Below are 14,350 nucleotides of genomic sequence, written 5' to 3'. Positions count from 1 at the left end.
GTTTTTCTCTCCTTTTGATATTTTAGAGGGCGTAGGCAATGATATTATAGGGCGGTGCTGATGAGAGATTTTTAATGGGTTTTCATCAGAACTGAAAGAGGAAAGGAATGTACTATTATTTCTTGTTGTTTTGATTAGTTTACACTGCTTGTTTTTGTTGGTGTTTGTTCGTTTGCTTGCTTTCTATCAAGAAGTTTGTTTCATTTGTTTTTAGGTTTGCTTATTTTTTAGTAGTAGGTTGAGGGGTAAAGACATGGGGAGTAGTAGAACATTTAATGGCACCATTATCCTTGTTTTTTAATGAAAACTTTTTTTTCAAATTAAAGAAAAAGTCAAGTAAATAATTAAACATAATTCTTTAGAAAAATATTTGATTGTAAGATATATAATTTTTTTAGAATACATTATTATAAATTTAACCTTTTAATAATTATATATATAAAAATAAAATAATAATTCTATATTGTAGAGCGGAGATAGAGAAATAATTCTATACCCACTCTCTAAAAGAAATCCACCCACCCCATAACCACTTTTCAGAAAAAGAAAAAAAAAAATCACACGGGTTGAAGTTTTACCATCCCTACCAGAATTCAAGAAGCAGTTCAGGTTTTACCATCCTACAACACCCCACATTTTAGAAGCTTTGGTACAGCCCCATCATCACCTTATCAACGTGTCTGTCACAATCTCAGGTTTTAGCCAAATTCAAAATCCTTGCTTTTTCTATTATATACATAAGAACAAATTCCTTTTTCATTTCTACTTGTAATTTTTTTTCCTTTTTATTTTTAATGCATTAAGAAAATTAATCTTATTGTTGCATGAGCCAGGAACTTGAATGTTGTTTTGGGGGGGGCGGGGAGGGGGGGTGGGGCTCTTAGGTTCTGCAATAGTAAAATCAATCTCCAATGGAGTCCAGGTACCGGAGGTTCAAATCACAACGCTAATTGAGATGCTGATGGGACAAGCAATGAAGCTAGACAACATTGCAGCCGAGAGAGATGCTGTTGCCCAGAAAAGTTTGCAGGTGCCTAAGCTGGGTTCATTCAAAACTAGAAAAGTTTCAAATTCCTCACATATAATAAACATTGAGCCCGTCATCGTAAAATGCAGAACGTGACTCAACAATCAGAACAGTTTAGTGTATGGTTTTCCAGGGCAAGAGGGTTGAGAAATGTGTTGAAACACTTGACATGCTGAAGATATCAAATGGTAGAGCAGAACCTGTTGCTGTCACAAGTCAACCAAGTAGGAAACCTTTGATCCTTCACCAATGCCACGCCACAATGGAACTTTTTGATTGATACAATCATCAATTATCCTTTCGTTACCTTGCTCTTTTTCAACCTTGATATGTAATGTAGCTCAAGATATTGTATATATGGACATAAAAGCGGATATCAGTACTGGTTGATTGGTGAGGAATATATATAAATGAAGCTTAGTTGACTTGCTACTCTGTCTAATGTTACTACAATCAGTAAATTTGCCAGCAATTACTGTTTCTGATTAAATATCAAAAACATTTGAAATAAACTCCAATCCTGAATCATTGATGATTTATATTTTCTAATAAAGCAAGCCATAATGCATCATGAAGAAAGCAAAATGTACAAGTTATGGATCGATGTTCTCAAAGCACCCTTTTCCGCGAACCTCATCCTTCTACTCCACAAACCTACCTACCTCATCTTCCCTGCACAAACCAGAGTCTTTGTTGGTCAAGAAATGCATTTTCCTTTTACAAAACTGTTTCTCTTCCAAACTCAAACTCAGACAAATACACGCTTTCTCTATCAGGCATGGGGTCCCACTCAATGACCCTGATATTGGCAAGCACCTTATCTACAACCTTGTTTCCCTCTCTGCTCCTATGTCATATCCTCACAACATCTTTTCTTGTATCCGGAGCTCTAATGTGTTCACGTGGAATACCATGATTAGAGGCTATGCTGAGAGTGAAAACCCAGAGCCAGCCCTTCAATTATATCGCCAGATGCGGGCGTCATGCATCCAACCTGATACCCACACTTACCCTTTTCTTTTAAAAGCCGTTGCCAAGTTGGCAGATGTAAGAATCGGGGAAATTGTGCATTCCAAAGTTATAAGAAATGGGTATGACTCGTTAGCCTTTGTTCAGAATTCTTTGCTGCACATGTATGCCGCTTGCGGGCTCGTCGATAGTGCGCATAAGGCGTTTGAATTAATGTCTGAGAGAGATATTGTGGCTTGGAATTCCGTGATTAATGGGTTCGCTCTTAATGGGAAACCTAACGAGGCTCTGACTCTCTTCAGGGAAATGGGGTTGGAAGGTGTAAAGCCTGATGGGTATACTGTGCTTAGCTTGTTATCCGCTTGTGCTGAGCTCGGTGCTCTGGCGTTGGGGAGGAGAGTTCACGTATATATGGTGAAGGTTGGTTTGACTGATAATTTGCATGTTAATAATGCGCTGTTAGATTTTTATGCAAAGTGTGGAAGCATTAGAGAGGCAAGGAAAGTATTTGATGAGATGAAGGAAAGGAATGCAGTTTCATGGAGTTCTTTAATTGTCGGATTGGCTGTTAATGGGTTTGGTGAGGAAGCACTTGAGCTTTTCAAGGAGATGGAAACAGAGGAATTGGTGCCTAGCGAAGTTACTTTTGTTGGGGTTCTCTACGCTTGTAGTCATTGTGGGATGGTTGATGAAGGTTTCAGTTACTTTAAGAGGATGAAAGAGAAATACGGGATTGTGCCCAAGATAGAACATCATGGTTGCATAGTCGATTTGTTGAGTAGGGCAGGCTTGGTAAAGGAGGCATATCAATATATCCGAAACATGCCATTGCAGCCTAATGCTGTTATATGGAGGACATTGTTAGGAGCGTGCGCAATGCATGGCCATTTGACATTAGGAGAGTATGCAAGAGCTCAAGTATTAAAGCTAGAACCTGGGTATAGTGGAGACTATGTGCTCCTCTCCAACCTCTATGCTTCAGAGCAACGCTGGTCCGATGTGCACGTTCTCAGGAGAAAGATGCTTAGGGACGGAGTGAAGAAAATTCCAGGTTATAGCCTAGTAGAGTTTGGCAATCATGTGTATGAATTTCTAATGGGCGATAGATCTCATCCTCAAAGTGACCAAGTTTATGCAATGCTAGCAGAAATAACAAAGAGGTTAAGATTGGAAGGTTATGCTCCCCATACAGAAAATGTGCTTGCTGATATAGAGGAAGAAGAGAAAGAGAATGCTTTATCTTACCATAGCGAGAAGATTGCGGTTGCTTTCATGCTACTTAAGACAGCACCAGGGACCCCCATTAGGATTGTAAAGAATTTGAGAATTTGTGCAGATTGTCACTTGGCAATTAAGCTTACATCAAAAGTTTTTGAACGAGAGATTATCGTGAGGGATCAAAGCCGGTTTCACCATTTTAGAGATGGGTTTTGCTCTTGCAGGGATTACTGGTAAATTGTACCCTGAACACCTCATAAGAGCAGATTCAAAATGCCGCTAGGAGGATGATCGAACAATTGCATGCCTGGTACCTAGTCACGGCTGCTGCAAAATTAGCTTCACGGGTGATCTGGACTTCCCATGGAGATTGCATCATAGCTGAAAACTATTATCCTTAAGAGAGCTTCATGAAATTACCTTGCCTACAATCTTTCTCATTTCTTAATTTTCTTCACCACCATTATTTTATTTTATTTCATTAATCCATTCCCAAACCATACAAGAGTAAGAAGGTAGATTAAATCAAGAATTATTTATCATCTTTGTCCTTGTTCCCTTTGCACAAATTTTATGCTTCATAAAATGTTAAAATAGACAACATCAAGCTAAAGCGGTCGTCCTTTTCCTTTGTTTTAACCCTTAAATCTCTTGAAACACAAAACCTAGTTTTGATTTTGGATTTGCCCCAAACATTTGGTAAACAAATTTGAAGTAATAAAGATTACTTGTTGAGTGTTATATTGAAAATTTTCTTCTTTTTTCTTTTTTTTTATTTCTTGACAATCTAAGGTTATTCACTTGTCGATCTCAAACTTGTCAATAGAAATTTTCACCCATAACTTTTCCCTAATTTTGGGCTCAATCTTTATTTTTTTTAGGCCTATGCTAAATTTTGCCCTTCAAGTAGGCCTGTTTCCCACTATAGTATTTAAATTTTTTTTTTGTCTCAAATTGATACTTAAATTATCATTTTGTTAACCACGTGAGTTAGGTAAGATACTAAGGGTCTCTTCTACCTTAACTAATGGTTGAGAGTTCAATCTTTACCCTAAGTATGGAGTAACTTTAAAACTCATGGCTAGTATCAACCCATTAATAGGCCTACAGAATGTAGAAGATTAGTTACTGGGTTCGTTCTAGTAGATACATTGAGAAATCAAAAAGAAATTATCATTCTATTACCCGGTTCAGTCGTCTTTTTTTATTTTGTGAAATAGTCTTTTTTATTTTTAATACCCTTAAAAACTAGTTGCCACATGACACCAATCAATATATATCATATGGCACTTAAGTTTATTTAAAATAAAAACATTAACCCACCATTTATTGGCCATTGACCAATCGTTGATAAGTGTTGACCAACAGTTGACAGACCATTGGTCAGTGTTAACCAACCTTGATTATCTGAGTGGCGCAATTAGAACACATCACATCACCCTTCTTTATTTTTTAATATTATATATAATATATTATTTAAAATGTAAAAATAATATATATAGTATATAAATAATTTAAAAATTATTTTTACAAAAGAATTTAAAAATATAAAATTATGAAATATATAAATATAAATTTTAAAAAACTAAAAAGTATTTAAAAATTGCAAAAAAATTAATTTTTAAAATATATATTCTAAAAATTATCATAAATTTTATTTTTTTCAAAACTTCAAATTCTAAAAACTCAAAACAATATATCTAAATTTCCAAAATAGACAAACTTCATCCAAAACAGACAAAGTTCATCCCAAAACATATATAAATTTTAATTTTAGAAATTTAGATATATATATATATATATATATATATATATATATTAGAATTTTAGAATTTAGAGTTTTTGAAAAAAATTATGAAAAAATTCAATTTTATATAATATTTTATTTTTAAAATTTTCAATTTATATGTTTTATAATTTTAGATTTTTTAATTTAAATTTTTATATAATATTTTTAATTTTATATAATTTTTTTAAATTTCAATATTTATATAATATTTGATTTTTATATATTTATATATTGTAGAATTATTTTTCATTGTTTAAAATTTATTATATATTATATATGATTTTTATATTTTATATAAAATTTGGTTTTTTAATTTATATTTTTTAAATTTAAAGAAAATTAAATTATTTATATATTATACTAGTTTTCTTACCCGTACAATTCATAGGTTTCATTGTATTTATCAATTAAAATATTTTAATAATTTTTAATAATTTTGTATAAATTTAATGATTTACATTATAAATAAGTCTGAATTATATTATACTTTTTATACATTTTGTATTTAATATTTATTTGATAACAAATAAAGTATGATATAGACAAATTCCTAAATTAAACATATATAAAAAGTATTCATGAAATCTATTAAATTTTTTTTATGAAATATATTTATAATAATGTTTTTAAAAAATTTATTTTAACTTTTTAGAAACTTTTTAAAGTTTACTTTTATTAATATATGTTTAAAGTATATCATGTACATATTTTGAAATTTAAATTCATGTATGCTGCTTAAAAGATTAAATTATTTTTAAAATTTTAAGTAGTTTTTAATTTTTGAATAATTTTAATGTGTATTTTAAATTATATAAAGAAAATTTTAATAATGTTTAGAAAATTATATTTCTCTTACATTTAAAAAATTACTAATTTTTAATATTAATTTATAAAATTTACAATTATGTTATTAAAAAGTTATAAGTTTTAATATTATATTACTATAGCTAACAAAAATAAATATTATTTACACTAAAATTTCCTTAGAAAAGCTAAAAGTACAATATTGAAATTTTATTTTTAATTTATTTTAATTATATTAAATACTTAAATATTATTTTATAAATAGAATGTAATCATAAAAATTGATGCACAAATATGAAAATTATAGAAAATACATGTGAGTATTCAATGAAATAAGTTGCAAAATGGAGTGTGAAATAAATCAATTAAAAAGAAAATAATGGGTTTAAAATTGAATTTTACTGTAATTTACACAAAATGACATTGAATTTTAAAAGAAAATGGAAGAGAAATATAATTTAAATTTGTTCCAAAATAAAAGTAAAAGTCTGAAGAGCAAAATAAATATTAATAAAAAGGAAAACATGAAATATTAACAAAGAAAAATGTAGTAAAAGTTATAAAACAATAGAACTAACTGAGAAGAAAAAAAGAGACAAAAGAAGAATGACAATAAAACTAATGAATATAAAATATAATAACTAAGATAATGAATATAGAATGTCTTATCTCAATATATTTTTTTATTCTTTTTAACTTTAATTTGAAAATTATTAAGATAAAAACTTTTCGATATAAATTGAAAGCAAAGCCCAAACAACCAACACAATTAGTGCAACTTGAACTCAGGCTAAAAATGGGACAATGAAGACCTCTGACCATTAGTCTATCATATGAGGTTCTTTTTTAGTTGAATAGACTGGTATTTATTAAGCTCTTGGCTCAAAGTGGGAAAATTGAAAGAATACAACTATAAACAAAACTTAAAAGACATGAAAGGACAAGACACCAGTAAACCAAACGGCTAAAATAATAAATCCTAAAGCACTAAAGAAACCGTCCATTAGAAAGAAAGCCATAAATGTAAAAGAACAAAGCCCAACCTCAGCCAAAACAAAAACCAAAATACCAGCCGAAACATCTTCTCGCTTCTTGGTAAAAGATAAACATTCAAATGAAAGAACAAAGAAATCCAAAGCTTTGAGTCCTACCATGGAGATTCAAAAGAACTTTCTCCAAAATCAAAGCAAAATACAACAAATTTTAGAGCCTTTTAAGCTGATCCGCCTTATCTTTTTCCACTATCAACGAAACCGAGCCAGGAACCCCATCAACCCAGGTACCAGAAAACTGTCTTCTCCTTCCTTCTATCGCCAAAGTGTGGGCCGCTCAATTTATCCAGCGAGGAACAAACAGGTAATGAACTTCTTCAAAGTGTTTTTCCAGCATTCGAATATGGGTAATAATAGCACTAAGAATTTATTTATCTTCTCCCAAATCCTTAAGCTTTTTGATAACCAACAGAGAATCTCCTTCCACTAACAGGCATCGAAAACCCATTCGCTGAACAAAAAGTAAAGTACTTTCACATGCCCTAGCTTCAGCCACGAGCACGTCAACTACGTCCGAAAATAGATAAGTGTCTACTCCTACTATTTCTCCTTCAGAATCTCTAGCTAGGACTGCTGTTGAAGAAGTTTTAGAATCACTTTGAAAAGTTGCATCAAAATTTAATTTGATGAACCCTAGATTTGGGGGCCTCCAAACTTCATTCGGTAGGGAAATACAAGAAACTTCAATTTTCTCTTGGCATAGATTAAGTTCTTGACCATAGCCTCGAATGAAACCTAGCAATTCCTGCAAAGAGAAATTAATACCTTCATAAATCAACTTATTCCTTCTGTACCACAAAGCCCATAAGGAAATTGCAAAAAGCTGTTTGTTTAGATTATCAACTAAACAGAAAGAATTAACAAATTGATTTTTGTAGCTCAAGGCGTTGTCGACTGGAGCGATTTTGATTTGAAGAGATGCCCAGACACTCTATAAAGTATCACAGGACCACAATAGATGGTCAGTATTCTCTGATGCAGCTTTACAAAGAGGACAAACAACACTAACCCGCAAGGTTCTTTGATTCAGATTACAGTAATTAGGCAAGAAATTATTGAATAATCTCCAGACATGTATTTTAACTTTTGCTGGTATGCGCATAGCCCATAAAGATCTATAAAAATCCTTGAAACCCACATTGCTAGGATTGGTGTAATTTGTGCTTAGAAAGTGTTCTGTAATTAAGGCCTTGTAACCACTTTTTACAGAGTATTCCCCCAAGCCATCATGCCTTTAGACTAACTTGTCATCTGAACTAGCTTCTGATAACGGAATGGACAGAATGCAATCTGCATGTTCACCATCGACAATGTTATGAATCAGTTCCTTGTTCCAGGTACTGGTTTCAACTTCAATTAGCTGGTTCACTATCGTCCAGTTTGGGTTTATATTCTGTCCTGATATTCTGTTGTTTTCAATTCCAGGAATCCAAAGGTCATTCCAAATGTTTATGTTAGCCGTGTTGCCAACTAGTTCTAAAATCCCAACTTCAATCAGATCCCTAGCACTACAAATGCTCTTTCAAGTAAATATTGGGTAAGATCCTAACTTTGCTAATAGAATATCTGAATGAGGATAATAACGGGCCTTAAGAACTTTGGCTTACAAACAGTTGTGCTGGGACAATAGACGCCAAAATTGCTTTGGTAATAAGGCTTTATTAAACAAAAACAAATTTTTAAACCCTAGCCCACCATCACTTTTCGGACAGCATAAAACATCTCAATTGCTCCAATAAATGCCTTTAGACAATTTATTATTGGTTCACCAAAATTTGTTCATGATGCCTTCAAGTTTACAACATAAGTTTTTTGGCAAAGCAAAACATTGTGTAGCGTAAACCGGAACCGCATACAAAACTAACTTAACAAATACTTCTTTCCCCCCATTGATAAATAACGTAAAATCCAGCTCGCGATACATTTTCTAAATCGATCAATAAAATTGGCAAAGGCCCAAGTCTTCTTTCGCCCAACCACCATAGGCAACCCTAAGTATTTCTCCGGATTTGATGCTACCCTAACACCCAAAACATTAATTATTTTGTCTTTGACATCTGCACTTACATTAGCCTCGAAATAGATCAGAGATTTATCCAAATTCACCCTTTCACCCAAAATCATCTCATACTCTTTGATAATATTTCTAACCACATTGGCTCCCTCATCTAAAGCATCTCTAAAAAGAATACAGTCGTCCGTAAAGAACAGGTGATTTATCGAAAATCTTTCCCTTCCAACAGAAGCACCTCTCATCAGCCATTTTTGTTTAGCTTCATTAATCAGGGTTGAGAAGCCCTCAGTACAAATAAGAAAGAGGTAAGTGCTAAGAAGGTCGCCCTGTCTTAAACCTCCTGACAGGGAGAACCACTCACTGTTCGAACCATTGAGACTTATAGTATAAGAGACCGAATAAACACATCTCATTATAAAAACAATCCAATCCGTATGAAAGCCTAAGTGAGTCATCATTCTTGCCAAGAAATCCCATTCAACACGATCATATGCTTTACTCATATCGAGTTTAAGCGCAAAATTACCCTTTTTTTCCCATTCTTCTTCATTTTCATCCAGTGAAGGACCTCATAAGCAATAAGTATATTATCCGAAATATGTCTTCCTGGGATAAAAACCCCTTGAGCTTCATTAATGCAATCTCCCAAAATAGCACTCATTCAATGCACCAAGACTTTCGCTATAATTTTATAAAAAATGTTGCAAAGGCTTATGTGCCTAAAATGAGAAAGGTTCTTAGGTTTATCGATTTTAAGGATCAAAACTATACGAGTTTTGTTAATAGCTTCTATTTCAGAATTCCCATTTAGAACAGATAAACAATAACTTGAAATTTTAGAACTAATAAGATGCCAGTACCTTTGAAAGAAAATAACTGAGAATCCATCAATGCCAAGAGCTTTCAATGGTGCCATAGTCTTGACCGCATAAGTGATGTCCTCATCCATAAATTACTTAAGTAAAATAGCGTTCATATCATTGGTGACTCTTTTCTCCACTAAACTGAAAACACGTTTATCTTATCCCAACTCTGAAGCCGAAAATAAGTCACAAAAAAATTTGAAGCAAGTGTAAGCATCTCCTTAGTCGAAGAAATCCTTTCGTTATTCGCCCATTCTAATTCTTTGATTCGACCTCGTAATTGACGCTGAATAGCTACTTGATGAAAGTAACTCGTATTTCTATCTCCATTTTTTAGCCAATTGACTTTGGCCCATTGTTCCCAAAAAATTTCTTCTTGATCAACCTCTAAGTTAAGCCCCACTTGAATATTTGTTATTTCAGCAAGAATTTCATCTATTGGATCACGGTTGTAAAGACAATTGAGTTTACCTTCAAGGTCCATACATTTAACCTTTCACTCCCTAATTCTGTCCCTGCTCCATATCTGAATCTGATGTCATAAACTCACAAGCTTATCCGAAACACTACCCGAAATACTCTCCTAGTTTCTTTTAATCTCATCATCAAAAGAATTTTCTAAAACCCATTTTGCCTCAAGTTGAAAAGAATTTTCGCCATAAAATGGAATATACTTTTGCATTCTCATGGTGTCTATTAAAATCGGACAATGATCTGAGAAAGAATGGGTCAGATGTTCTAATTGATAATTAGTACAAATATTAACCCAACTCAATGATGCAACTCCCCGATCCAACCTCTCCCTTATGTTGGTTGACAAAAACCTTCCTCGTTCCCATGTAAACCATCTACCAACATCTCCTATATCATTGAGTCCACAATCTTCCATTGCCGTTCTAAATTTTTGCATCTGGCATTCTTCTCGAAGCCTTCCACCCTTCTTTTTCAAAGAACTCGTGATTTCATTAAAATCCCCTATCAGAATCCAATGAGTCATTTGGTCATGCCCTAAACGTCGAAGAAGATCCCACGACTCTTTCCTATTTTTTCCATTCGGATTCTCATAAAAACTCGTCAAGCACCAAATTGCATCAATTTCATCATTATGCACCTCAACATCAATATGGGAGGAAGAAAAACTCTTTAGCTGAATTAAAGAATTTCATTTCCAACTTAAAGAAAGGCTTTCTTTTGAACCCAAAGCCCCAACATCAATCCCATTATCCAACGCATACTTAAATCTCATTGCTTCCATCTTTTTAGCACTTAACTTTGTTTCGATAAGAAACAAAATTCGGGGATTAATGATTCTCAATTTGTTCTTGAGCCTCTTAATAGTTCGTGATCTCCTCAAAACCACGAACATTTCAACCAAGTATTTTCATTGCATTTGGCTGCCCTGTTCCCCAGAGCTAGCTGTTAAATCAAGAATTCCTGCACCCACATTATTCTCTACAGCCGTTAAAATTCCATCCATTACCCTCTAACGTTTTTTCCCTTCCAAATTAATTAAAGGGACATTTTCCTCTTCCAAAATTAAATTTGTAGGCCCATAACCAGAATCTTCATTAATTAAGACCCCACTGTCCATATTACGCCGGCTATCAGAGACTTTAAAAGGAATCTGCTGACTTGATTGTGAAGAGACAAATTTGGGATTTAAAACCTGATTCCATGATTTCCCCCTTGAGTTACGCCCCAAATCCATCCCCCATTTACTACTCTGATTGTTACCTTCCATACTCTCACTACTCCACTGTGATCCATCAGCCTACCGGAGCCACCTACTCGCCATCATGCTTCGCCGCCACGACACAGCACGCAAGGATATGTCCCAACCAAAGACAATCTTGGTTGGTTCTATGCGAAGTCGAAGGGGACAATAACTTTCACCGTGTCCCAACTTGTCACAAATAAAACAAAATAAACTCAATTTTTCGTATTGAAAGCGAGCATAAACAGTAACTTTATTACCAATTTGGATTTTTTTCTTTCTTTTCAACGGGAAAGAAACATCCAAGCAGACACAGATGCACACAAATTTCTTTAGACCCTTGGTCAAAATTGAGGTGTCGTATTCAAGAAACTTTCCCAAAAAATAACCAAATTGTTTGGCCATTATTTCCATCATTAAACCTAGAGGCAATTCATGGATTTGAACCTAGAAATCAGCAGAATTTAAGGCTATGTTTGATGGATTTTCTCTTTTTTGTATTATTTGCAGGATCAGCAATGATTGTTGAATAACCAATGTGAAACAGAAAGAACCCATTACACATCAACCTCATGGAAAAACTGAAAAAGGTACCTTTTGTCTCCTAAATCCGTGATGCATATTCCTCCAATTGGGTGCCACAAATCAGCCATAGTATTATATAGTGAGGGAAAATAGACCAAACTTTCCATGAGACATCTCCCCACCAAGCAGAACTGAGAGCTCTGATCCACCACTACTGCTTCCTCTTTGAACGCCTCCTCTTCTTCATCTAAAAGTCTTAGATTTGCTAATTTTTCTTCCATATCAAAACACTCAAATGAACAAGAAACTAATCAAAAACCAGTTAAAAGAAGCGAAAGAATCAAAACAGAAAGCCAAAAGAAAATATTTTTTAAACAAACGTGTCATAAGACAGACAAAGAGCATGTCATTTAGACAGACATAAACTAGAACCGTTTAATTGGTGGTATCAAAAAATTACTTGAAATGCATCCGACAATAATAACATCCTAACACTACTATCATCACATCATATGAGGTTCTTTATATATTTATTTTAAGTCATTTTTTAGTGAACCTTTTTATTTTTTAAATTTAAGTTATCTGGTTTTTCTTGGCGGATTGCGATGGCATACTTCATTGAATGCAGTAGGCGCGATAAAGTATCATTGATCGTCGTTTTTTAAATTTTGTATCAATTGAAGGCTTACAACTAAGGGGGTTTGGTAGTTTTTTTTACTTCACTCCTTGCGAAGATGTAAAATCTATAATTATGAATTGGTGTTCTAATCTTTGTCTAAATCGCTACGATTATATACGGGTTAAATACAAGCTCAAAGTCGTTTTGACTTTCCAATTGAGTGGTCAATACCTAGTAAGGATATGTGCTTGCAAAAGTGATAAATTATGGCAGAGATTGGTTGGGCGCAGTATTATAGACTTCTCAATGGTTGCATACTAAACCTGAATGAAGTATTAACCATGAGGAAGGTGTTTCGATACTGCCTCTTGAATCTAAGCCCTAATAGATGAAGGCAAGTTGATGCCGGAGATGGTGTGGACACCGTTGGATTACTATCAGCATAGTTTGCTTAGCCACATAAAGTTAGTCACGAGTTGGGGCTCATATTATTGAGAAACAAAAATAAACCTAAAAATTATTTTTATAGTTTTTGTAAATTAAAGCCTCATTCATAGTCTCCGAAATCTTTAGGGAATATGGAAAATGGTGCAACCGTCTTATATTAATTGTTGGTGCTAATGTTATGCTTGCTAGTGATACAAGCACAACTCACAATATTGAAGAAAGTTTAAAGGAATCCACCAGCTTATCAAGAGAGATCGACAAATACATTGACGTGTGACCTTTTACGCAGAATGTGCAAAGTAGTCCTTTTGGCACAACTGTTGGGGAGGGAAGTGATAGTAGTAGAAAGAGGTAAATGACTACTGCTGGAATTGCTAACCTTATACTAAGTAGTGAAGATGATAGTAGCCAAATAGAGGAGCTTCGTCATAAGAAAAGAAGAGATCACGATGAGCAATCTATCGAGATAACTCCTATTACTATAGTTCCTACCACAATTCCATCTCTCCCCGTTTCTTTTGATAATTCTCCTCCACCACCAAGACCGAAAACCAATGATACATTCAGAGCTATTGTTGATCATGGCCCCCAGGTGGTTCCATGAAGTTCGCCGCTTCTGGTGGTGAAACAAGGACTTTATTTCAATAGAGAGAACATCTCAGCATGAAAAGTTTCCTTTTAGTCCTAATGAGGTGAGGAAGTAATGGAACAGTTGTATGTCTGAAGAAGCAAAGAAGTACATCTGCCCATCTAAGTCATCTAGTAGCACAAGTAAACCTTCTCTGTAAGAGTTAGTACTCTCTCTGCAAATGATCTTAACTGAAGCTGGCGTGGTTAGCGTGGGACTCGCTGAGGGTATTAACGAAGCAGAGATTAAGAAGAGGGAAAGTCAAAATGTTCATCAATCTACCGTGAGGGGTGCTACAAAGAGCTCGCAAGATACATGCGAACTTGGTTGAAGATAATAGGAAATTATTAGAGCATAATAGGAGGTTGCAAGAAACCTTAATTAATCTAATCCTTCATTAATTAACATATAAATGGATTCTTCCATCATTTCCCACTAACATACATTATAAATTGGTTTAATTTCCATTAGCAATCTTTGGCTATTTGCAATTTAGGTCCCTAAAGCTTTGGCCAATTAAAAAATTATAGCAATAAGATTTTTACAATTTAGTCTTTATACCTTAATTAAGCAATTAATAGGAATAATTAAATGACCAACTTTTAATATTCTACTATACCAACTCTGTAAATATTTTAATTTAATATTTACGGACCCGATTTATGAAAATAGGATTCTGAA

The 14,350-nt window shown here is 33.7% G+C and overlaps 1 protein-coding gene and 1 long non-coding RNA gene across 4 annotated transcripts; both read left to right on the top strand.

The window, feature by feature from the left end:
* Positions 1 to 872: 872 nt before the first annotated feature.
* On the top strand, positions 873 to 3,964 carry LOC108477338 (pentatricopeptide repeat-containing protein At4g21065). Its single transcript, XM_017779848.2, has 2 exons — positions 873 to 1,030; positions 1,117 to 3,964. Exon 2 carries the CDS (start codon positions 1,598 to 1,600, stop codon positions 3,449 to 3,451), a length of 1,854 nt encoding a protein of 617 aa, XP_017635337.1. The 5' UTR covers positions 873 to 1,030; positions 1,117 to 1,597; the 3' UTR covers positions 3,452 to 3,964.
* A 2,779-nt stretch (positions 3,965 to 6,743) lies between these two features.
* Positions 6,744 to 8,543, top strand: LOC108477157 (uncharacterized). Of its 3 annotated transcripts, none has more exons than XR_008275595.1 (4): positions 6,745 to 7,163; positions 7,293 to 7,875; positions 8,069 to 8,196; positions 8,285 to 8,543. It is a non-coding gene; the product is annotated as an uncharacterized LOC108477157 (long non-coding RNA). The 3 variants fall into 3 exon arrangements; XR_008275594.1 differs by having other exon boundaries at positions 6,747 to 7,163; positions 7,293 to 7,522; positions 7,738 to 8,196; XR_008275593.1 differs by having other exon boundaries at positions 6,744 to 7,163; positions 7,293 to 8,196.
* Positions 8,544 to 14,350: the final 5,807 nt, after the last annotated feature.

The sequence above is a fragment of the Gossypium arboreum genome, chromosome 12, assembly GCF_025698485.1.
Source record: "Gossypium arboreum isolate Shixiya-1 chromosome 12, ASM2569848v2, whole genome shotgun sequence".
Taxonomy (NCBI): domain Eukaryota; kingdom Viridiplantae; phylum Streptophyta; class Magnoliopsida; order Malvales; family Malvaceae; genus Gossypium; species Gossypium arboreum.
The sequence above is the reverse complement of the archived record's forward strand: the minus strand, read 5'-3'. Positions and strand labels throughout refer to the sequence as shown.